The sequence below is a fragment of the Ciconia boyciana genome, chromosome 21 (genome assembly GCF_034638445.1).
Source record: "Ciconia boyciana chromosome 21, ASM3463844v1, whole genome shotgun sequence".
NCBI classification, from domain to species: domain Eukaryota; kingdom Metazoa; phylum Chordata; class Aves; order Ciconiiformes; family Ciconiidae; genus Ciconia; species Ciconia boyciana.
In genome coordinates this window covers 6,189,043-6,214,705 of record NC_132954.1, presented here as the reverse complement: position 1 = coordinate 6,214,705, position 25,663 = coordinate 6,189,043, and the positions used below count along the sequence as shown (strand labels likewise).

Sequence of the window (25,663 nt, the reverse complement as noted above, 5' to 3'; positions counted from 1 at the left end):
GAATTAGACACTATCATTGCTATGGTTAGAGCCCATCAGCATCTGTTGCTGTTCTCTAATCTTGATAGCACTTCATAGTGAGGTTTCTTTAGCTTATGGTTTATGTGGGGTATAAAGCCACTCGCAGGCATGAGAGGGCTGGGGTTGGTGCTGGTAGGAATCGGTGCAGGCCAGCAGTCATTTGGAACCTGTTAACCAGCGGGGCTCTCTGGCAGCTGCCTGGCCTTCTATTAAAGCGTCATTTACTGGCTTATTGCTCCCTTTATACGTGGGACTTGAGGAGAATGCCTCACCCCAAGGATGTAAGTGATTGAGATGTTTGCCTCCAGGTGAGACTCTTCCCTCTTTCCCAGGCTCTCGTTCTGCGCGTGGTGCCTTGCACACCAAGAAAGGTGCGGGAGAAAGGGGGGAAGTTCTCACACCGGGCTCAGGCAGTGCAGTCAGTTAAATCTTTGGCATCGCCCTTTGGGGTGTCACTGCGGGAAATGCAATGTCCTCGGGATCTACAGCAATGTATATTTTCATTTCTGTGTCTGCGTGCTGGCCGATCTAGGACGTAGGAGACGTCCTCCTTCAGCTTTAAATTGTCTTGTCCTGTACAGGGATGATCAGCACCGTGTCAGAGAACCATTGCCCTTTTAAATGCCTGCAAGGAAACGTTTCCTTAGGGTGGAGGAAGGGAAACAAAAGAATGATTCACAGAGCTTAAAGATTCAATAGCATCCCTTGAAAAATGATGATGTTGCACCTATTATTAAACGGGTTAGTTCAGGTGCCAGCGCGAACTGATGTGTGAGCGTGATGGGAAAGGGTTTTATGGCACGGTAACTCAAGGGGGTCCCAGTGTGGTTTCAAGGACGGGAACTCTGTTTTGTCCTGGTGAGAACAAATGGATGTGCTGTTGAAAGGAGCTTTACCGGTGCTGTATCACCCATATGCTGAAGCCATCTTAATCACACCTCTGTATTGAAATATGGCCCATTAAGGAGAGGAGATTAATGCTGTAAATGCTGGGTTATCTTTCCACTTCAATAGATGCTGTCAAGCACTTTTTAAATAGCATTTAATTTAAATTTTTGTTACAGTTTCCTTTCCTTCTTCCCCCACTGTCAAACATCTGTTTGAAAGATTGCAAATAAGTGTGTTCCCTCCTGGGATGGCTCTTTGCTGCGTAGCAGAAGGGTTCTCCGCCGCTGCCTCCTGCCTCCCGCTCCTCTCCCATCCTGCATGCAAGCTCTCCCGGCTCCTTTGCTCATCCATTCTCTGTGCTGCTGTGGTGGATTGCAAAGAAGGGGCTGACTGTCCGAGTTACAGAGCTGGCGCTTCCCTTTGACACCCACACACACGCACACACACACCTTTAGCTCACTGTAGTAGCCTGTGTTTGTTCCCCCCCTGCCCTTGCACACATGGGATGCGTAAGCCCATCCCTCACGTTAAGCAGAAGCGGCTGCATTCCCTCCAGCCCATTCCCCGGACCTCCAAACATCACGTTTTTCCACGCACCTTTTGGGAAAGTACTATCCTACCCCGGCTTAGGGGGTAAGGAAATTGGGGTAAGACGATGGGGCATCTACTTCTGTGCATGTGTATTTAAGCGTCATCGTAAACCTCATTAAGGTTGCTGCCAGGACTGCCAGCCTTGCCATGGTGTGAAGAGTTCGACATCGTGGCGTTAGTAAGAATTAATATTCAGTGGCAGCTTGAGCTCCACTATCTTAAATTAAAGGGCTGATATAAATTTCAGAGGAAGTTATGCTTGTCCAGGGTCAGGTGCAGGGGGAGCAAAGATGCAGAGAAGTGCTGAGCAAATAGCAGAAAATGTCTTTCATTAATATTAATTTAGTTCCCAGTACCATATTTTCAATTTAACCGTGCTCACAGCTCTTGTGTGTTTATTTTCATAAGCAGCACAGTGCTCAAGCCTTATGCACCCACATGCTTGTAAGCAGTGCATTTATTTTGCTCAGTGTTAGCTGATCTTTAATTTTTGGTGGAAAATTTGCTATTTGCAATGTATTTGGTCAGGTGCGTGAGCCGTAAGGAATTGTTTCTGCTTCTCCACTGGATTTCTTTTTCCCATTAGCCACATGGTACCCCTGAAAAAATCCTAATTGGGCAAAAAGTACAAGGTCTGTTTTGCCTTCTGTGAGGCACTGACATCAACCTTGCATAGGTAACTTTGTTGTGAACTGCAAGCTACGTATAGGATTTTCAGTTGAAAACATTAGCACTCCTGGAATTATTTGCAGAAGAAAATAATGAATAATTCCAAGTTTAAAAAAAAAAATCAGTGAGTTTTGCGATCTCTGTTCAAGGACAGGCGGTAAGGATGAAATTCTCCGAATAATTATTGTAATCTACTTGGTGCTGGAGCAGTCTGAGACTCTCCCTCTTCTGTGATTGACCTAATTCCACTGAGGTCACCAAGATCTTCTCTCTTAGTATCCCAAAAGTTGCCTGTAACGTCGCTTCACATCAGTGCCCATTGGTCATTGTTCAGTGTTCATCCAAATGGACTAACGCTGTCTGGGTGCCTGCATCTCCACAGACTGACAAAAATCTGTTTCCTATTAGGTGTCAGAAACTGGAGAAAGCTGCTTTGGGGCACAAATACCTGGAGCCACCTCTGCAGGGTTTGGAGGGGGAAAGGGCTGGTTGGGCCTTTGCCAATTCCTTCTACTGGTGGAGAGGGAGGATTTGCTCTGATGTCTGTTGTGCTTAGCACCACGACAGCCGTGGCTGCCTTCACCCCCAGCTTAACATCTGCTACTCTTCTTTTGCTCTTTCAGCCTACCAGCTCTTCAGATGCCAGCCTCCGACTATCGTTCCCAACGCAGAAATCATCACTGAGAACGAAGAATTTAACATAGGTAGCCTCTCCCAGTCCTCTTAGCCCTCCTTCCCCCCCACCCAGGTGCTGGGAATGCCCACAGGAAGCCCACACGCGTGTTGTCACCCCATATCCGGAGCTTCAGGAGACCTCTTCACGTGTGTAATTGTGTGTGGCATGGAGAGCTGTGCGTGACCTTGCTCAACACCCAACATTCACACAGAGTCAAACTGATCCAATTGTCCCGAGGTTTTTCCTCTCTGTTAGTACAGAAGTGGTTTGGCTTTTGTAAAAGCCCTGAGCTTGTTCGGAAACATTCAGAAATCTATGCCACAATAATAGTTTTCAGGTGTTTCAAACAAAGCATTGTGTGAAAGCTTAAGGCCATTATTCTTTTTTTGAGAACCTTTCACCCATATCAACTGTGCTTTTTGTATTTTTTGCTGCCGTTCACGGTTACGTCCACATTTTTCAGTGTGTCTGTAACCAGTGAAGTAGCCATGAGTTTTTTAAAGCAGCTTTTCTCACTGTCTGCACTCTTCGAGGGAAGTCTCCACTTGAAATAGCTTGCACAAATCATAATAGTCTCGGCAGCATGACAGCAGTTTATCCCAACTGAGACTCCGGTGTGGCTTTCTATGCCTTTTATTTCTGCACGGTCATGCCAGAGGTCGATGGCAGAGGCACGGTCGAGAGGTCTCTGTGCCCCATGGTACCCTGTTCCCAGGCCACAGTTCAGCCTTAATCAATTGATCTTTCTCTTGAGTCAAGAAGTTTTCTGTTTCTGTCTGTAGGTGACATAGTGAGGTACAGATGCCTTCCTGGCTTTACCCTGATTGGAAATGAAATCCTGACCTGCAAACTGGGCACTCATCTCCAGTTTGAAGGACCTCCACCCACATGTGAAGGTAAAGCCAGGGGTGCCCAGCATGGCAGCCAAAACTGCCCTACCCAGAGACTGCTGCAAAATGTGGGGGCTTGCTAGGGGAGGGAGCAAGCTGGATGGCAGCTGGGGGAGGTTTCCTTGCACATACTACATCTTTGGGGTTAATTCTCAGATCTCCAGGGTCCCAGTAGCGCAAAACCACCCGTCAGGACCTTGTGAGGAGGGTAGCAAGGCACCCCTGTGCAGGGAAAGGCTGTTCTCCCGACCGGCCTCGCGGCCTGTCCCGGGGCGGTGCACCTTGGCTAGGCTCAAGCAACCGCCAGCAAATAACAGTGAGAGATTCGCTGGGTGATTTATTGCAGCCACCCTCTGATAAACGATAGGGAAAGTTCTTCCACCCCCCGCTGGCTCCAGGGAATTTGCCGGGTCTCTGCACCTTCCGAGGGGGTTTGCCTCGTGTTGGGAACCCCTGGATTATAGCCCAAGCCCCTGGTTCAGGAAAGTACTTTAAGCTTGTACTTTCCTGAACAGGGACTGAGCAGAGGTCTGACGCGCTGTGTGTCTGACTGCATTCGTGAGGTCATTAACACGGTCCCCCAGATGTCCTTACCCAGGGAGGGGGGAGGAATTCTGCGCTGACAGTTTGCTAAGCGATATGTGAACAGCCAAAGGAAGAGCAGGCTGTAGCCAAGTGAGCTCCTCCGGCAAGGCAATCCTGCGAGGAACAGCTTCTCTATTAGTGCCACAGAATGTATTACATGGGAGAAAAATGAAAGCCCCAAGCATGCTGCGTTGTACACCTTGCTGCTGCTCAGGAGGGATCCCAAAGATGTTTCCATGCTACCATGTTCCCTTATTTATCCTCTGGATTCCTGCTGGTACTTTTGTTCACTCCAGCCGTGATTATTTCATCTCCTTCATTCCCTCCTATCTGAACATTTTTACCATATAATGGGATATTTTTCTGTAGCTTTATTCTCTGTGAAATAGCATGAACTGAAGGAGAGAAAGGGAGGTCATTCAATTATTTACTGATGGTTGTTAGCCTGGGGGTAAAGGGACTGCTTAAATTACATCTGGCCACCAATTTATAGAGGTCAAAAAAATCACTGATGGGATTAAGGATTTTGAAAGAATACACTGTTCTTTCTGGATAGTTCTGGCTGTTTTCTATTAATACAAGTACAGTGTTTGCACTAGGTTTTAGTGACAACGATGGATAAATGAAGATCCCTTTCTTTTTATGCTTTTTGCTCTCTTTGTGTGTTTGCCTCCTCTTCTGGGGTGTTTTTGCTGGCCTTTTTATCTAGCGCTTTTAGCTGGATTTAATATTTCCAGAAGCTGATTAGAGAAAGGAGTTGGAGTTGGACACTTATGTCCTACTTAACAACTCCGTGGGTGACCTGGGATAAGGCCGTAGTTCCCCACCTTGTTCTAACCCAGGCAGTAAAGTTTCCAGGGATTCCCGGGGAGTGTTTTGTCACTTGAGAATAGTTGCTTGGTTGCAGTGCCATTCATTTTGAAAGAGTTGTGAAATAATGCAAAGACGGTTGAAATTGTTTGTATTGTTGCTTTTTGCCTCTTCCTTTAAATGCGGCAATTGCTCGGATTTGTGGAAACGCAGCATGCTTCATTTGGAGCCTACATCAGGGTTTAAGGATTCTCTGTGAGCCCCAAGGGTCAAGGTGTGCAGTGGGTGTGCGTGGGTGGGAGTTGTGCTCTATCTTGACCTAGCTCGTCAAGACAGACCTTCCTGGCCATAGTATCTTATGTTTCCTTCCTTCCTCTGCAAATGGGAAGATTCATTTGCTATTGTCCCTCCTTCACGTTCCCTGCAGTGCGCTGTCCGATGAACGAGGTTATGACAGACTCCACCGGTGTGATCCTCAGCCAGAGCTTCCTGGGGAGTTACCCTCACTTTCAGACCTGTTCTTGGGTGGTGAAGGTAGAGCCTGGGTATAACATCTCCCTCACCATCGAGTACTTCCTGAGCGAGAAGCAATATGATGAGTTTGAAATCTTTGACGGTAAGAGATTCTCCAGTTTGACTTGCATAGAAACTGAGGGGAAAGGAAAGAAACAGCAGAGTTTCTTAGTTGTTAATCTCTGTTCCCAGAGCACTCTGGGGAGAGCTTTCCACCACTACGCCTCTAACCTTCTGCTGGACTTAGGGAGCTCCTCCTAAGACTCATTGATTCTCTGGATAAGAAAATATCAATGATTTGATTTTTGGATGACTCGAAAGTATTTTTCCAAGGGGCAGGAGTTAGCAAGGTCCTGGGAGAAATTGTAGCGAAGGTTGCTGGGAAAGGTTGAGCTGGGAAGGTGGGACTTCTCATCCCTGAAGTCCATGCAGACCAGATTTTCTAGACCCACGAGTTCTCATGAACTGAGAGGGGATCTGTCAATATTCACACTGATGCAGCTTTGTAACCAAACGCAGAATTACAAGTGCTGTGCTGATGCTCCTGTGCTTTCCCATCAGGACTTGAGCCAAAGGCATACTGCCTGGAGCAAAATCCTGGTCTTACTGCGATCAGCTGGGCTTTATTTGCCGTTGGTTTCCCAGGAGCCAGGTGTCTGCACTGGGACTCGTGTTCACAAAAACCCCTGAGCATGAGCTGCCATTCCTGGGCTCATGGTGAAAGCTCCTGTGCTACAGTTCCACAATATGCTTGTTCCTTCTGCAGAAGCACCCTGGCACATAAGGCCCACGGGTGACTGTGTGTGCGTGCCAGCCCTGACTTTTCCTCGTTCCCTCCATCCTGACAGGTCCCTCTGGCCAGAGTCCACTGCTCCTGTCGCTGAGTGGGAACTACTCTGCCCCTCTGACCGTCACCAGCAGCGGGAACAAAGTCTATCTCCGTTGGTCCTCTGATCATGCCTACAACAGAAAAGGCTTCAAAATCCGCTACTCTGGTAAGCACACAGCAGAGAATAGATGCCTCTGCCAAGAACGTGGCCATCTTTTCAGCCAAGGATCTCCACGAAATTGCTGCAGAGGGGCATAGGCCATCTGTGTCGGCAGAAGCTGCCAAGGCCTGGGAAGGCGCACAAAGCTGGGATCGTTCGGAGCTGGTGGGGCTGGGGAAGGCAGGTTTCTTTCCAGGAGAAGCCTTGAAGCTTTGGCTGATTTCTCAACCACTCTTAAGAATCAGAACCAGAATATATAACCATAGATGACATGGCTCTGGATGAATGAAACCCATCCCGTGCAATTCACAGTGAAGATTGCCGTGTTACTGAATTATTGTGTCCTTGCAGTGAGGCCATTTTGAGATGTTTGAAGATGAACATCACAAAACATAAGAACTTGTGCTAGGAGCTGCTTTGGTGCATGAGGCCCTACTTACATGTGACTGATCGTGTTACAGCGTTTGCAGTTCGCTGTTTAAAACACGTTGTGTTCCTGCTGAGGCGTTCTGCCACTGCTCTCGCAGGAGCAGGACCGGGGAGTCTTGGTTGCTCATTCAGCACAAAACCGCTGCTGGATACTGAATGTTTGCTGAGAATTCCTTAAAATTAATTACTGTGTTTTGGAACTTAGCAAATCTTAATTAATGGAAGTTATAAAACTGGGTTGAGAACTTGCCAGTATGTCATAAATAAATAATGACTTTACTCAGTAAATGAATTAAGTAATATTTAATTATCAGAAATTAGTCTTTATTTCTAGAGCTGAGTGAAACTTGGATAGTAGCCCTGCAGTCTTTCCTCCTTTGACTTTGTATTTATCCATCACAAGTTCTCTGTTTCTTGTACAGCCTTAGGTTATGGTAAGCACGGTGTAATTCCTGAGAACAGGAAGGGAATTGTTCTTGGTACTGCCCATCCAGTGATTGATTTATTTTCTTCTGCGTTTCTCTCCAGCTCCTTACTGTAGCCTCCCGCAACCGCCAGCCCACGGGCTGATTCTCAGCCAGACGGGTCTGCACCCCGGCAGCACGGTCCGCTTTGGCTGTGACACAGGCTACCGTCTCGTTGGCCACAGCACCACCACCTGCTCCCAGCACCCTCAGGGCTACTTCCACTGGAACGAAGCGATCCCTCTGTGCCAAGGTGAGGGCAGGCAAATGTATCGTTACGAGGATCCGGGAGTCCTATGAAAGACTGAGGAAAATGCGGTAAAAATAAAAACCTATTGTAATTCCTCCAATTCCCTATTGAGAACAGGCTTGGAGCTGCAGGTAGGCAGTGAGGGGTGCTCCTCTTACATCCGAGTCCTTGGGAATAGATGAGCAGGGAGGGAAGGGAGTAACTGTTTGGGAGCGTTCAGGATGGGGGAGGAAAAAAGCATCTGTGTAAAGGCTAGCGCTGTAGAAGTGTTTGAACTCTCAGTAAAGACACAGCCAAACCTCGGTTAAGGACAGGAGAAGCTACTGCTTGGAAGAATCTGGAAAGGCTGGCAGGAGCACGGGTCCCACTGGGTTTTAATGACTGGAATTTCCTTTGGTATTTCTGGAAGTGCCCTCTTAGGTCTGTGTGTGTCAACGGGGGATGAGAAATTTCTTGGGATTCAGATGGCGCCCAGTTTCTGTTGGCTTCATACAAGATTAGGCATGTAGCTGTTCCTTCCACATTTCCTCCTAATTAACCATAATCTTTATGACATACCATACCAGCACAGGGCTCCTTCCAGGCGTGGGAGTGGAGGGGAGGACAGGGCAGTGTGCCCCAGGGGGCTTTGCCTCTGTGCTATTTTGTCTCCCTCACTATGTTCGCTTTCTGATTGCACCTTTTTCTCAATCTGCCAATCATCCCTGTTCCTTTGTGTTGATAAAATGCCCATCTTTATTCTGATGAAGCCTTTCAGTGTCTTTGAACATTCATCCATGTTCTGAGGGGACCGAGCACTGGGGATTAATATTGCATTGACTTCCCTGGAAACTAGCCAGAGAACAGAGACAGCGTAGGCAAAGTCTCATTGCAGTGTCTGCATTGTTGTCCGGTCCAAGCCGTAAGGAAAAGCAGAATTATTTAGTGTGGGAGGTACCAAAGAGCCTTGAAAAAATCCTTTCTGTGCTCCTGAACCACTTAGTCTCTTTGGAAATTGCACAGAGGTGCAAGCAGTCCTGCCTCTAAAGGGTGGTTTTGTGCTGTGGGTGCTTATTTCCATTTGGAGCCCTCTCAAGGCTGCATTTATTTAAAGGTGAGTGGAAAGCAGCAAACCAAGGCCCTGCCACCCAGTTCGGTTGGCGAGGGGGAGCTGGGAAACGGGGCACAAGCTCAGATAGTGATTTAGCCTCCGCGATAACGCGGATGGGGGCAAACGCCAAGTGCTGGAATGAGCAGATGAACCGCGCAGCAAGACCGGCGGGGTGAGGGGCTGTCATGGCAACTGTGCCTCCCGAATCCTTAGCCCAGTGTAAGGAAATTCTCTGATGTATGGCGTCTTTTTTAAGGAAAATCGTGTAATCAAGAATAGGTACAAATGCTGCTGAGTACTGCTCTAGTGTGCTGGAATGCCACCTGCCCCTCGTGTTCAGCTCCAAAATCTATATTTACTTGCAGGAGGTGTAATGGTGTGTGGGGAATGGATTTTAAACACCGAGGCGGGGAGGAGATAGAGAGAGGATGTGTGGGGAGGCTGGGAGAGGATGCACTGGGACGAGGTATCACCTGACAGCAATGATTCAAAGCAGAAACAAGTCCCTGCGCACCAGTTCCCGGGCCACCAGGGAGGGAGTCAGAGCCAGACCGTCTGTGGCTTGTCACTGCCTGATCTGGAAATGCGGGGGGACTCCTGCGGTGTTGCTGAGCACCCCAGGTCTGCGCCGTGGGACGGAGGCGTGTGGGAAGAGGATTTCCCATGGGAGCTGCATGAGAAGCACTAAACCCACCCCGTGCCGTTCTGGACACGTGACATGTCGAGAGTTCCATGGGCACAAGCCGTGGTGGCACTCTGTGGCAGTCACCGACAGAGAAAGAATTTGGGGGCCAATTGATAGCATTTTAGGTAGGCTCCAGTTTCCCCTTTGGAGGGGTGTGTGTGTCCCCACTGAGCACACAGAGAGCAGCTTGGCCAGGATCTTGGCGCTGGATGTCCCTCTGGAAGAACCTCCAGAGTTCCTCTCCAGCGAGTAGGAGAGCTTGCTGGTCATGTTAGATCCGGAGGCTGAAATAGCCCCTTTGGGAAAGTCACCTCCTCTCTCTATTTCGCCGTATTTACATCAGGAATCTTAATACTGGCCCGTGGTTATCAAGTGCCTTGAGATGGATGCAGGAGATGAGTGAGCGGCAGGGAGCTGGAGCTGTAGGAGGATTCATGGCGGAGCAGCTCCCCCCCCTGGCCTCGAACAGCTGATAGCCAGGGCTGGCTCCAGTCTTCTTGCCCGCTTTAGCGACATAAAATCCAACATCTTTTTTTTCCCCCCCCCCAACGTTGCTCTCAAAGCCACCTGGCAACCTTTTGTTTTGGGCTGTACTCAATTTCTCATCCTTCCTGGTCGCCAGGACCGCATGGCAGAGGTTTGGGAACTCGATCCATAACACTGCATAAACTGCTCACACCATCAGCTGTGTCAGGAGGAGGAGAACTGGGGTGCCTGTAAACACATGGTCTAGTTAACAAATGGCATTTCCCATAGCTCCTTTCTGCCAGCGCATAATCCTCTTCTTCCCGATCCCCTCTGAATAATCTTTACTACGTGCTCTGTCCTAGCTGACATTTATGGAAGCAGCAGAGAATATTCTGCAGGGAACAATCTTGCGTTGGCACAATGGGGGAGAACGCAAGATGATCTAATATGCCTTTTCTGACTCTGCTGCCTATTTTTAAGTTGCTTTGGTTTTGGAATCCCAGCTGCAGATTTGCTTTCATAGCCTCTGTCCCTTTTCCTAGCACATCATCTTCCTGCAGACAGAGCTTTTGTACCTCTGAACCCCCATAAGTGCTCCTTCTCCTTTTTCCCTGGCCCACACTCTCCATGGGTCTCTCCAAGCCAAATGCTGGTTTGCTTTCCCTTGGAACAACTACTCTTTTTCATCGTCTCTGATTTCTGGTGGATTGCAGTGCCCGCAATTTGAGCCTCAGAAATGCTCTTTGGAGCACCCCAAAAATCAAGCTTCTCGGCTTTGTGCAGGGCTCTGTAAATAAAAACTTCCTAATACCACGTTCTGCTCAAGATGCCGGATTTGCAGGGAAGGAAGGATCCTGCCACGGGTGCGGGGCAGCAGAGGTCGCAGCCCCAGTTGGCTCTCCCTGTCCGATCTTCTTCATGTTGTAGCCCGACTATCTGCAGGTGAAGAGGGTTAATTTTTTTTTAGTATTTCTGGTGGCTTAATGACAGTTCTAGTTAACTGTGTCTGGCCCAGAAGCACTGTATTATTGCTAAGTTTTGTATCAGGGCAGGGCTTATGCAATGGAAAGTCTCTAAATGATCAAACAGACCACTCGAGAGGCAGAAGGAGGGAGTTTGCTGGGAGGCAGGACTAGGCAGCGGTAAGTCATCCTTTCCTTGGGCAGAGGAACGAAGGCAAGTGGCAGCTCAGCCTCGCTGACCTGGAGCACGGCTGGCCCTGGCCTCTCTTCACTCCGGTGTCCTTCCCTGTCAGTCTCTGTGCCTCAGTTTCCCGGTGGCAAGTAGAGGTGATGAGTTTTGGTGGAGCATCAGGCTGCAGAAGAGAATTGAATGGAGAAAGGAGAAGGCTTTGCTGCGGGCAGTGGCATGGGAAGGGGGTCAGCTTTCTCACCAGCCTCTTTGGTTGGATGCAACATCAGAAAGTAATAAGAGAACTGCCGGGTGGAAGTGAAAGGGTAGGACTTTCCAGGTCCCCTCTTCTTTTGCCTCAGAGTGAAATTGGTATTCAGCGTGGCTGCTTGTCTAGACACCCAGCCTTGTAGAGAGATTCGCCAAGCTCCTTAGCTCGATGAAGTGACATACGTGTGATTATCATTTCAACCAGGGATATGCCTGATCGTGCTAATACGAGCCTGCTGAATTACTCACACCTATTAGCAACACCAGCATCTGCAAGGTGCTGTGTAATTGTGCTCCAGGCTGGGGCACTGGCCGACTCACGTAGCAGTAGTGGGATAAAAGCGTCTTGGACATTGAGTGGTAGAAAGCTCCAGTGGTTGTGCTGATGCTGTACGCAATGAGTTTGGTGTCTCCTTTCAGCGCTCGGTGGGGTCCATGTCACCAGAAGGCGACTTTTCTAAGGCTGCTGATTTTCTAGCCCTCGTTTGTGTGCAGAGGGAATAACAGGAAGGTGAATGTGTGTTGAAGTATCAGCATGTGGCTCAGGGGACAGAGGCTCAGCCTCCAGTTCGTGCATTAGCTGAGTGGGAGCAGCTCAGGCTACTCCAGGAAGGAATGGATTTCCTTTAGAGCATTTTTAAAGTGAGACAATTGTTTGGGTTAGGTGTTGGCCTCCAAATCAGTGCTTGCTAGCAGGCTCTGCTCATCTCGGTGCCCCGCAGAGGCTGTTGGCAGCCCCGCTGGCTGATGGTCTCGCAATGGCAGCTTTACAGGTCCCCGGCTGCTCTTCCCCCTTGTCATCTCGTGCCTGTCCAGATGGGTGGGCTGTGCATTTCCAGCCCGAGCGAGATGGCCTTCCCCCAGAGCCAAGACTCAAAGAGAGGGATGGGAACCTGCATGCTGGTTTTGGAGGCAGGTCTGAGCTTGGTTTCCCAGCTCTTCTGAATGCTGATAGAAGGGGAAAAAAAATAAAACCAGATTTGAGAGATTTGAGTGACAGACTCCCAGTGCTGGTTTTCCCAGCGGTAGGGAAGAGGGTAACAGGGCTTGTCATGTCTTGTGAAACTCTTGCAGCATAAATGAGCGTGATTCTGGTCTGTCTGTATTTGGCTGTTGCTCATCTTCCTGTGACCTGCCTGTCCCCTTTCTGCCCTGTTTGGCCGCAGAACTGAGGATCTCAGCAGGAGTGGTGCAGAGCATCTTCTCCAAAGTGCTGCCATCTTGAGCAGCCATTTGGCATTGTGCCTGTTTATCAATTTTTTCCCTGAATTTCCCCCCTTACCTTCTCAGCCGTAGTGCTAAATTTAGCCTTCCTTCTGCCACAACACGATTATACAATTTGCTGCTTTATGTAATCCAGAAGTGCTGTTGGAAAGGGGTTTCAGGTTGGTGCTGCTGTGGGATGTAAATACAAAACGTTATTGCTATCTAATCCTTTATCTCTGTGTGAAAACTTTGGAATAGTGTGTTGATGCATTTTCTGTTACAGATATTATAGAAAGTACGAGCCAGAGTCTCTTCCAGTAGGAATTGGTATTCAGCGTTGGCTTTGCTGTTACCACACTGATAGACAGGAGTTGAAAATCTGATCCTCTCTGAAAGTGGGCATTCATTGCAGCTTCTGGGGTTGAACGGGGGCTGGAGCTTTTGTAAATAGGCGAGCTTGGGATCCGGGCTTTCAGCTCACTTACCACAAATCCATGATAAAATTGGAAGCTGACTGACTTCTCGGCTGTGTTTTTTCCTCCTCCTCCTTCCCAGCTCTCTCCTGTGGAGTTCCCAGAGCCCCAAAGAACGGAGTTGTCTTTGGCAAGGAGTACACAGTGGGTACAAAAGCCATGTACCATTGCAACCAGGGCTTCCAGCTGCAGCCCGGGGAGGAGCCCAGCGCAGAGTGCCTGCAGGCAGGGCAGTGGAGTAACGGCAACCAGCCCCCGCAGTGTGTGGGTGAGTGTTTGCAGCCGGTGAAGTCCCACAGGGAATTTTGGAAGTCCCTTCAGTAATGTCTTCCTGCTCTAGCATGCATAGCTTTGCCTCACAGGTGCAGTATTTAGGACACTAGGTTTCTAATCCTGCAGAACTTGGGTCTGATATACTATCTCATGGTGTCTTGGTTTCTCACCTGTAAAACAGAGATGCTAATACCGGCCCCCTTGTTAAAAAGCCAGCACGCTTGCTGAAATGCCCTGAAGTGCCCTGGAGTTAAACACCTATTAACATCTTTCTGTCTCATTTCTTTTCCCTGACTCACCACATCTGGTTTTTAGCTGTCACCTGTCCCGATATCAACAGCATTGCAGTTGAGCATGGTCGGTGGCGGCTGACCTTCGAGATCCAGTACCACTACAACGCCCAGCTAATGCTCATCTGTGACCCCGGGTACTACTACACAGGCCAGCGGGTCATCAAGTGCCAAGCCAACGGGAAGTGGAGCATAGGCGAACCGATGCCGACCTGTAAAAGTAAGAGCAGTGAAGCCCCACGCCAGGGCAGGCCAGCTTCACGGGATGTCTTGCAGGGGATGGGATTTCTGGTTTCCATGTGGTGGCTGCGCAGGCTCTGCTGTTGGCATGCAAACACACCACGGCCCTGGCAGCATCTGAGAGCGCGGCTGCAGAACTGCTCTGGTCGAAGAGAGTTTGGATGCAGGGAGAGGTCATCTGTTGATCTGATTCTCAGTTTAATCTAAACAGTTCTGCAGGAACTCAAGCACATTAGCTCATCTGTTGCTGTCAGGTCCCAGCAGCTTAGCTGTCACTGATGCCAGATGCTCTGAAGTTTGCTTTTAAGAAAGGAAATAAAAAATTCTGATCTAAAACCTAACCTCTTCCAATTTTATGCAAACGCCAAGTTTACAAGGGTAACGGTGTCACCTGTAAATCAAAAACACTCTTGGCAAACAAGCAGCTCGCTCAGTCATTCTGACACGACTGCTGTGCTTTGGATCTTTTCTTTTGTCAAAGGTGGAGGTTTTTTTCTCTCTAAGTGCAGATAGAGACAGAAAAATTTCTCTTTCAGAATGGCAGCTTTCCCTTCCCTCCTGCCTCCCTTTGTTTCTAGAGATGCAACTGCTGACTTCGGTGACAGATGTAGTTTTACCCCTGCTAGCTCTTCAGCCAGATCCGGGAGTATGAGCCTGACCCCATTTTATTTCTTCAGCGTTATTGCCACCTAAATTCAAATGACAGGATCTTGGCAATGCACTAAGGTCAGAAGCACCCAGCGTGAGTCTCTTGATTTCTTGCCGAGTGCGAAAGCTCCAGAGGGCTTGCAGATCTTTAAGGTAGATAAAATAAAGAGCTGAAGTCTGTGGCTGGGAGCTGCATTTGCAAGGGCTCCTGGCCAGGCTCAGCTGCACCCTGCAAACCTGGCTTTTGGCTGGGTGTCCTCGGTGGGGCTGATCTTTAGACATCAGCTCTGTCCTGGAAGTCGCTACGTTCGAAGAAGCTGGGTGTCCCTTTCTGATGGGAAATCTTGTGCCATATTGTGGTTTTTCTGGAAGTCAGGCTTCCCGGTGTCTCTAGCAATGGGCTAATAATAGAAATATTCCTGTGTTAAAAACTTCCTGTATGAAAAACTTCTATAGTTTCTTCCTAGCCAGTCTTATCTTTAGTACTTACCTCGCGTCCTGAAGCATAAATATTAATAGCACTTATATTTGTCACCTCACGTAACACGACTCTGAATTGTTGTTGGATAAACAACAGTTACATTGTATCCATGTAACTGTTCAATAATCTTTCCTACTCGTGTCCAACTTCAATAATAACGTGGTGAGAAGTGTCACTGAGTGCATTCTTTAACAGACGCATCTCCCTGCCTGTTCTCACTTACTATACTTTGGGATCTCTTTTAGTTATCTCATGCGGAGACCTGGCAACTCCACCTAATGGGAACAAGATTGGCACGCTGACCAGCTACGGGGCCACAGCCATCTTCTCCTGCAACACTGGCTACACCCTGGTAGGGTCCCGTGTGCGGGAGTGCATGGCCAACGGACTCTGGAGTGGAGCAGAAGTCAGATGTCTGGGTAGGTGTGGAGTATCTGTGATGTGGTGGGGAAGGAGTCCTGATTGCGTTGCAGGAGGGAATAGGAATTCTAGTTAGTGATTCAGGAGGGAATCCAAGCAAGGACTCAGTGCTACTGAAGCGGTAGGGGTTTAAGTAGATAGGAAGCAGACATTGATTCCTTACCGCTTAGTAGATGTGAGGTGTTTTGAGATTGGAGAGCTTTAAAAATGATATGTTGTCTTTACCGCTGCTCTGGTTTTATTTACGACTGCAGAGACTCGAATTCAGATCCACCCAGAGAGTCAGGGTGGCGTGCGATGCCTTCAGGAGGGGCAGGCGCGAGCTCTCGGTGATTCTCCTTGTCTCCCTCCTGCAGCAGGGCACTGCGGTGTTCCCAGTCCCATCGTCAACGGGCAGATCAACGGGGAGAACTACAACTACCGCGGCAGTGTGGTTTATCAGTGCAACCCCGGCTTTCGCCTAATCGGGATGTCAGTGCGGATCTGCCAGCAGGATCACCGCTGGTCTGGGAAGACGCCTGTCTGTGTGCGTAAGTATGTTGTCAGATTTCTTTAGCCCCGGTGACCGTCAGAGGACAAAAGCACGTGTAAAGACCATTGTTCCGAGTTTACCCACCCAGGCTGTGTACGGTTGCTTTGCACACGCACAGCGAGTGTGCTGCACAAGCGTCCCCGGGGTTCATGTAGGAGAGAGCTGAGGTGTGGCAGGAGTGGCAATGCTGCAAGTTTGGCTGCTTTGCTTCTTCCTTCTGCTTTGTAAATTCCACCTTTCTTTGGTGTTTTTCTAATGGATGAATTTCTAATGGATGAGCCCAGTTGAAGGTGCGGTTTCTGAGACGACCACCCTTTATCGGGGCGCGGGGAGGTTACCCAAGGAGGAGCCCCACCAAGCACACCACAGTTGTCACCGTCTTTGAGACCCATGCTCTGTGCTGGGGGAAAGTCAGTTGCTCTCCTCTAATCCACATTCACAAGTCACCTTGTACAACCTGCTCGTTTATCTTTCCAGTAAATAAGCTAATTAAGTCTCTGGAGCTCTAAGGTGTTAATAAGTTTAAGCATCTTCTTATCAACAGACAGTGCAATCCATGTATTTCATATCATGATTCTCCAGTTGTTTGCTTCCAACCTCTCCTGTCTGGTTTAGAGCTTTATGTGCTGAGGCACAATAATAACAGCAAGATATGAAGTAAGAAATGACCTATCAGATTCCAGCCTAAAAATAAGAAGCAGACTGAAGTTGTCAAGGTTAGCAGAGACTCCAAAATTTGGAGGATGTCTAGGATCCTGCATGAGCTTTTTAGGAAAAGAATTATTGGAAAGGCTGTGTCTGGGTCTATAGGTAGGTTTGAATTACTCCAGTGTCTGAGGATGCTCTGTTGAAAAAGTTCTAATTCACTTCTACCTGCCAAGCATATACATACTAACCTTGGACCAGGAAATCATATTGATAGAGGTCCTCCTGCTGTCAGGCAGATTTATGGAAACGCAGGATTTTCTAAACATCCATTTTCATAGCTCATCTTGTTTCTTTCGGGAGGGACCAAACCCATTAGAACAAAGCAGATGAAGGTAGCTCATCTGTATCTGTCTTCTGACTACTGAACCAGCGCAGGGCTGGTTCCCGAGCAGTGCCTTTGTCTGGCTCGGCTTTGTGCTGGCTTCTGACTCTGGCACCTGAAAGCCCACCAAGCTTTTGTGCAGAGATCTGTAAAGGTGTCTCATGTGCAGAAGTTGGCCTTGAAGTTATTACACTACGTTAGGCCTTACAGATAACATAAATTTAATGTCGTTAAAGCAGAGCACTGTTGGGTTCTGAAATTAGATGCCTTGAGGCTTTATTGCTTCTGAAGAAGCTCAGGGTACTGTGTGTGTTAGCACATTATAATTTCCTATTGTCCTGGTATTTTCTCTTTAAACCTGCTACAGTTGCTGCTTCTGTGTGAACGGGTCTTTTTGATCCACGCCAACTGCAGGGAGCCTTTTTTTTCTGGGACAGAATCCATCACCTATTTGAAAACATGTATAATCATATTCAGAAGTACCTCAGAGAATCTGACATCTGCTTCCTGCAGGACTGAAAGGCTACCTTGCTTCATATTTTTTAGACCTGTACCTGTCACCAGCTTGCATAAGGAATAAATTCCCATCCCTATGGTATAGTCCAGCCCTGGCAGTCAAACGTGTTATGGATCTTTTGTGGGAATTCCATCTTCCCCTCTAGCTTCTGGCTTTGGCAGCTGTACAGCTGAACTGCTGGACTTCCACTGATGGACCATTACCCTGTTTCAGCATGACAGTAATCAATATTGCTTTGTCCTCAGCTGTCGGAAGACGTCGCATTCCTTAAGCAGCCAAAAAATCTCTGTATGGCGTATCCTGACATTTCTTTTGCGCAGTGGAACTCACTGCTGTGCTCAAAGCAAAGGTCTGCAGGCTTTGCTCACAGCGGGGGCTGTGTCCTCGCTGTATCACCCGCCTCTGCCAAGGTGCCAGCAGAGTGGCCCAGGCAGAAGCACTTTGAATTTCAGTAGCGCGTGTGCTTCCTGCTGCTCCAGCCTTTGCCTCTGCACCTTCCCCACCTGAAGCTGCCCCGGGTGTTGTCGGAGCGGCTCAGACTGGGACCTTTTAGCCCTTCACCTCATCGCTGGCCCAAGCTAACGTCAGCCACAGGAACAAGAACTACACAGAAATCCTCATTTCAGGGATTTAGAAATAAAGGGTTTCCCCTGAAGTTTTTCGAACTTCAAGCAGGAAGGTTTAAGCTTTCTAGGCCATATGCTAGAAACCTGATTTTTCTCATGTTTTTCCTCTCTTTTAACTATCCCTCCAGGTGTAACTTTATACTGCAGCGAGCATACATCTGACTTACACCAGGGAGAGGGAGGAAAACATCGGGTTTCATGACTGTGTGTGTGATGCCCAGGGTAACGTAAGGCAATAGATTAATAGCAGTAGCTGGGATTTTTGAAGAGGAGCTCTAGGGATTTACAGTATAAGTCAGTAGGATTCTGGCACTCAGCTGCTTAGAGAGTGGCTCAGAGAATTGCTTATGCCAGTAAAATGAGCAAAGGTACCATGCTCTCAATTTGATTCAGTATTTCGACGGAGCTGGCCACAAATCTTTGAAGTCGGCGTGGGTTTCAGCATTGATGTGGGGGGTTTTTATGGTCTCCTTCCTTGGGAACTTTTTCCAATGGATAATCCACTTTCTTCTAGGCGAAAAAGTAACATCTCCAATTTCTAATCGCAGCCATCACTTGCGGCCACCCCGGAAATCCTGCCAATGGCTTGACCCAAGGGAGTCAGTTCAATCTGAACGATGTGGCCAAGTTCGTCTGCAACACCGGGTACCACCTGGAAGGAGCATCGCAGTCCCAGTGCTTGGCCAACGGGCAGTGGAGCAGCACCCTGCCCGCCTGCCGCGGTAAGTCGTCTGCCTCCAGCCCGGGCTAGGCAAATGGGACTTGTCTGCGCCTTCCTCGTTGGTTTCTCTGGGTTCCTAAAATCCAGCTTGACACCGTCATAAATTCACGTAAAACAAATCTTGCGGTTCCTCAGGAATGTACAAGTGATGCTTGAGCTCCGAGGGCTGTGTAAATCTCATGCAACAAACCTGACTTTCCCTTGGGCTTCACCCAAAGCTGTTAATGGACCCCGCCCAGCCCTGCATCCTCCAAGACATTGAAGTATGTGTTGTAAGTGGGGAGGACACAAGAAAATATCAGGCCAGACCCTTAGCAGAGGTCATGCTGCTGTAACCCTCGACCAGTTTACTCAAAGCAGACGCCATGGTCTTTGTGCAGAGGTCTTTGTCCTTCGAGGTTGCCTTACTTCCATTGGTATTAGCACTCAAGTTCACTTATCAAATTCTCTCCCCTCCCTGCACTCCCTTCCTCTGTACTCCCTTAATCCAGTATCTCTGTCGATACTGTTGCTGTGTTGGTCAAGAAATCGGTTATTCTCAACTGGCTAATGTAAGTCCCAGTGTGGGGCCAGAGAGCAAGGCTCTGCTGCCGAGCCTCGTGTGGCAGGGCGAGAGCCTGCAGGATTGCCTCTACTCTCTCTTTTTTCTTTTTAATAAGGATTTTTTTTTCTATTTCTGCCCCAAAGAATCTTAAAAAAAAAAAAAATTTAAATTGTGGAATATGTGATTTGCAATTTTTTCCCCTTTTCCTGCTCATTTTTGGAGAATCCTTTGTTCTTTGTTACACCCTTTGTTTTGTATTTTTTTGTTGTTGTTTGTTTGCAGTTGTAAACTGTACTGACCCCGGGCACCTGGAAAACAGCATCCGTCAAGTGCAGCCAAGTGGTCCTCACAGATTCAGCTTTGGAACAACTGTCTCATATCAGTGCAGCCATGGATATTACTTATTGGGTACACATGTCCTTACCTGTCAGGGAGATGGCACTTGGGACCGTGCCCTCCCACAGTGTCTTTGTAAGTTCTTCAGAATAATACCCATCCACCACAGGCTTTCATCCCATGTAGTTCTCTGTCGCTTAGCTGAATGGTCATGTAAAAAGTCTGGATCCAAAGCCCTTTGTAATCCCTGGGAGTCATTCCATCAGCTTCACTGGCCTCTAGATCCTGCCCACAGAAGGAAAATACGTGGTCTGAGGAGAGAAATCCTGTTCGAGGTGGTTCCCCTCTGCAGGGGAAGGCAGCTCCCGCTGAGTTCTACTGGTTCCATGCAGCTCCAGCAAAAGTATTGCAGGTGGAGAAGGGCAGCAGAACTTCTGCAACACGGATCTTCATAGGAAGCAGCGTGCAATTAGCCTGACTGAGGACAGAGCATATTTAGCACCGCTCAGGCATGGCTGAGTTTTCATACACCCACTCATCCCCGCGGCTTTGAGGGAGGGAAATGACAGTGCGACGGTGAAAGAAATGCAGCCTTTATTCTGCTGCGACACAGGTGCTAAAGAGGATTTGCTTCCTGACCCTTGCTCTGTGTTTTTCCCCCTTTCTTACAGTATCCTGGCCCTTTCTGCCATTGTGGTTTGCAGAGAGAATTGGGAGGTTCTGGGTGATGGTTTGGCTTAAGGAGTATTTTCAGTAGCGTAGAAAGACACAAAATACTCCTGATGGTCACGTGCTCAGTGCAGGAAGGTGTCAGTGGTGGTGTCCCTATCTTACACTGGGGGAAACCCAGGTCCAGACTGGATTGGGAGTTGACGTAGGGCTGCCCAGTGAGCGGGTGGCAGAGGCAGGAGCAGACCTCTGGCAGACCAACCCCCAGCACAGCTAGTATTTCCTTTGGAGCCTAAAGCAGCTGCCATCTCCTCTTACCTGGCATAACGAATCGCTAAAGCAGTCAGAATTATGCTCCTTAAGTTCCAATTGGCTGAGCTGTTCCAAAGCCATGATTGTTTCTTTTTTTCTTGTATTATCCTTCGACACCTAATCATACAAAGTAGGTTTTGGCACATTTTCCTTTCCTTTTGTTAGCAGCATGCCACCTTCTCGCATTTGCAGCACCCTGCATGGGCCATGGGGAATTGACAAGTGATAACCGCGTGTTCCCGCAGCCGCAGGGGCCCCGGGAGAGTAGTTACCTTTTAAAACCTGGGAGCCTAATATCTCGCGCTCCCCTCAGCACGCAGCTTTCCAGCTAAGTAAAAGTCATCTCCTTCCTTAAAATGTTGAGCATCCATTGACTTGGAGGATTTGTGGGCATTCCCAAAACTTTGGAAACTCAGTTTTGGAAGGTCAGTTTTATGACTGATTATCTGGATTCATGGGCTTAATAGTTTAGAGAAAAAAAAGTAAGAGATTTTTGCATCTTTGTTTTCTGTGTGTTAAACTTAGGATGTGCTCAGTGCTGAAACCCATACCCCTTTAAAGTGTTTCTAGCTGGGCACTTAAAATTACTAGGCACTTCCTAAAACATAAATTAAGAAGGTTGATGCCAGACAAGCCTGGTTGTGACTGTTGTCTCATGCCTGTTTCTGAGGAGGGAGTAAAACAGAGCTGATCCCCTTTGAGGGGTGGGAGAGCAAGTCCAATAAGTAAAGTACACAGGAGCAGAGCCTAACGCATCAGAAGAAACAGTCTTCACACCGTGTACATAAATCCTTTAAAAACCTCAATGCTGCCACAGGTTTTAAGCTTAGCTGAGTCTGCTGGAGTATCTGTTATTAAATTGTTAGTTACAGTGTGAGTTTAAGTATTAGCTATCAAACCCATTTCCTTGCAAAGCGTCCTTGGTTTTAGTCACAGCTCTGCACCAGTACATTTCAACGCCCACGTGCCCAAACATACGCATGCTCTCCTTTTTATTGAAACATACATCATGTTTTCTACCTAATGCCAGTATTGGTATTTTTAGACTCTAGCAGAGGGAGATAAGATATCCGTTACAGACGCTTTCCTTCAGAAACCGAGTGGTGCATGGTCTTCAGGCTGAGCATTCTCATCCAAGCCTGCCTAATAGCCCCTAGATCTGTCAGTGTATTTGTCAACCACCTGCCTGTCTCCACTCCGATTGCTAAGCTAAAGTAAACCTATTAATTATTGTTAGCGGCATTTTTTTACCAGCGATGGTCGAGTGAGCAGTGCTCAGAATCTGCCAGGATAATTTGCTCAGGTGTGACACGGCATCGATTGCAGCTCCGTGTCGCAGGGCCTGGCGCTGCCGGGGGTGGGTGGGGGTGAGGGCGTGCATGGAAATATTCATGTTTAAGAAGGGATGAGTTTTCCAAGGAACCTGCAAAATGCCTGTCGGTGTCAAGACTAGGCATTTATGCACAAACTCTTGGCAGTTCTTACAGGACGAGCTCATGTCCCCCAGGAGACCGAAGCAAGGTCTGCTATGCCATGCCTGCACCGTGGCATGAGCCACCAGGCGTTTGGTGGGCTCTGGGGCAGACGAGTGGGTTTAAGCTGCCAAGGTCCTGTGCAGCGACCTGAAACGTGCGGTACTTTGCTGTGTGCGTGCTGCATCTGTCTTCGAACGAGCATCACGGGCTCGTTCCCTCGTGGCTGAAGCTGTTGCATCTGTCTCTTACAGTGGTCTCTTGTGGCCACCCCGGCTCCCCACCCCACGCTCAGATCTCGGGTGACAAGTACACCGTTGGCTCCGTGGTCCGGTACAGCTGCCTCGGGAAGCGGACTCTGATTGGCAACTCCACTCGCATGTGCCAGCTCGACGGGCGCTGGAGCGGCTCCCTGCCGCACTGCTCAGGTGAGGTGGGCTTCAGGAAGGAGGGGATGGGGCAGTCCCATCCTCCACTACCCCTTTATATCCTGTGAGGGGACAGCCTGATGTGCTGCGCTTTGAGCTGGAGAAATGCACGTGCTACAGAGGGAGATTGTGGAAGACTCTGAAAATCACTGCGTCTCAGCTATCCAGTCTCCTGCAACTTGGATGATAAGCAGTGGCAGAGAGGAAACCGCTCGGCTTGCAAGACGAGGAATAAATCACTGCAGCAAATGTTTGTGGTAGGAGGTGCTTGCTGCTTTACAGTTTTCTTCATGCAGAGTCTGTACAGGATGACCGTGTCTTATGCAAAATCAGGTCCTTGCATCCTGACTGCAGCATCTGACCCTCTTTCTCATGCGTTCCAATAGAAGAAGCCCATGTGGCGCCTTTCCAGGGCCTGACATCTGCTGTTATGGCACCACAGCAGTGCCCGGTCTGCACGAGGCAAGTGGAAGCTGGTACGATGAGTTTCCACACCATCAGCATCTCCACTGAGAGCAGTTTGGCAACAGAAGTCCACCCCCGCTCCTGTGCCAGAATGAGAAAGGTCTTGCACTGAAAACATCCTGATAAGCAAAAAAAGTCCCTGATGAGACGGACTTGGGTCAAAGTCATGGGGGGTGCAGTGAGATGTGCTTGCCAAGCCTTCCTGAAATGGGGTTGCTGGGATCTCAGCTGATGGCCTCCAGTAGAAGGAAGGGTGCTGAATGCCTGGCAGGATGCTGTGCAAAGCCCTCCCCACGCCATCCTGTCACTTGTTCCTTGGAGAGCACAGAGGCAGACAAAATAAGAACTTAGCTGGAGCAAGGCATTTGGGACAAGTGTTAATTTTTAATTATGCCACTTAAATTTAGCAGCTCCACTTGACTAAGTTTAACCTCTGCTTTGGAAGGGAGAAGGAAATTAGGCAGAGTCATCTTCATATTCGGAAGCCATATCTGCAGAGTTCTTGATGTGTAGCTGCTCGGAAGGGTTTTCTGCTCTAATTCTTGCCTTTTCCCCATGTGGTTTTCCCTGTCTCTCCTGTCATCTTTGCGGGTGGATTTTTGGAAACGTTCAGCATTACTCCGACTAGTTCCTGCTGTCATCTGTTGCACGTGATTTTTCTGAATGACTTCATGGAGGCAGCTTTAGACCAAGGCTGATGGCGTTTGACAGGCCCTCTCTGATTTGGGGCCAGGTGAACGACCAGTACCTCAGAACCACGATTTCCACCCAAGGGCTTGGGGAGAGGCTCCTCTTCTACACCGAACTCAGGCGGTACAGTTACAAAAGCCGTGAAGAGGCAGAATACAGCTCAGATCATCTCCTGCCAAAGGTTCTCCATTGTCTGTGGAAGATCCCTACAGTGTGACAGCAGTTTTTGCAAGATGAAACAAAAGACTTGGATATAAGTCTTTATGTGAAAGAAAATGCTGAACCTGGAGCGTTCTCCCCCTTCTCTTTACAAGCAAGTACATTCCCCAGATGATGAATATGCTCATTATATTTTATATTACATGTAACGCTGCAAAGGCTGTACCTGCAGCAAAGCACAGAAGGCCCAGGAACCGGGAACTTCATTGCTAGCTGCAGGAGTGAAATAGTCTTTCCTGGCTTGGGGGTGGATGTGTTTACACAGATCATTAGTGGAGAAAGCCAGGAGCAGGCATACACGGTGTGAGCCTGTGTCAGGCAGTGAGGAGGTGGGCATTTCTCCAGCCTGCTCCAGAGAACCCCTGCGAGGCATCTGCTACAGCTGCTCCCTTCCTCCTGTCCCCCCAACTTACAGACGGCAGCTCAAAGTGTTCACAACTTGTACGAGCGGATGTTTCTCAGCTGGATCCCTCCCGCCTCTGTGCTCCAAACCCAACAGCGTCTTGTTCTGCAAATACAATAGGGCGTGCTGAGGTGGCTTGGAGCATGTTGTCATTTCTGCTTGGAGGGAAACCATTCACTTGACTGATGCTGGCAACCGAGCTGCTGTCTGCTGGAGCAGCTGCCACGGAAGCGGCTGCAGCTGCTGAGGGCTCCATCTTGAGATGCAGGAGTTATGGCCATATTTTGCAACCAGCTTAAAACCAGTGGACTCACCGAGTCAGGGGACATTTCATCTGGAATTTCCCCGCTCTGCTGAGAGCCAGTCAGAGTTAAATCATGTCAGCCACACGATCCAAATCTACGTGCTGGCCCTCTGAACGTGCGCAGTTGAGAGGGAAGAAGGGCCAAACGCCATGACTTGCTTACTCTGCTGACACTGTGCTCTCTTCTTAACAGGAGGCAGCCAGGGCGTGTGCGGTGACCCAGGGATCCCCTCTCATGGCATCGGGCTGGGAGATGACTTTGATGTAGACAGCGTGATCCGGTTCAGCTGTGAGCCCGGTTACATGCTCCGGGGTTCATCCGAGAGGACCTGCCAAGCCAATGGCTCCTGGAGCGGCACGCAGCCAGAGTGTGAAGGTACTTTCCCAACCCCGCATCCTCTCCTGCATCACACCGAGCCTGCTGGGGGTGTCCCCAGAATTACCACAGCAGGGACGGCTGCCCAGCCAGCCCGGCCCCTCTGTTTTAGTTGCCAGGAACAGTCTGGTGCTGTGAGAAATAATACTCTTGTTCAGCATTTCCTCCAAATACTCCATGTATGAAGGAGCCTCAATTCTCCCTTTCCCAAACATCTGCAGGTCACATCTTACAGGAGGGTTTTTCAGTGCTAGAAAAGGAGTGTCACCTTGTTGCGTGCCCAGCTCTGCCCCGCTGTGCAGGGTACACCGGGATGGTGTAAAGGGTTTCAGGTCATTCACGTTCATGCCAACATCTGGACTGAGGTATAGAGTAGGAAGAGCCTTTGGGCTCTGGTCCTCGCTTCCAGTCATCCCCCGAGACTGTCGCTCACAGGCTCGCTGCCAGAATCACTGGGGTGAATGTCTCTTGATCTGCATCATGTATCCAGCTAGATGACCAGGAATGCCCCGTTTTGGCGTAAGATCGGTGGGTACCGCTGACTAATTCATTGTTGCTTTGTTGAGGAA

General features: G+C 48.9%; 1 protein-coding gene across 1 annotated transcript in view; it reads left to right on the top strand.

The window, feature by feature from the left end:
* The window catches only part of CSMD2 (CUB and Sushi multiple domains 2), a 313,890-nt gene that overhangs the window by 266,387 nt on the left and 21,840 nt on the right, over nt 1-25,663 (top strand). The window contains 13 exon segments of the mRNA XM_072885005.1: nt 2,793-2,873; nt 3,628-3,741; nt 5,558-5,746; nt 6,492-6,638; nt 7,590-7,778; nt 13,181-13,366; nt 13,687-13,881; nt 15,276-15,449; nt 15,807-15,980; nt 18,704-18,877; nt 19,703-19,891; nt 22,464-22,637; nt 24,912-25,094. Coding sequence (XP_072741106.1) covers nt 2,793-2,873; nt 3,628-3,741; nt 5,558-5,746; nt 6,492-6,638; nt 7,590-7,778; nt 13,181-13,366; nt 13,687-13,881; nt 15,276-15,449; nt 15,807-15,980; nt 18,704-18,877; nt 19,703-19,891; nt 22,464-22,637; nt 24,912-25,094 — 2,169 coding nt within the window.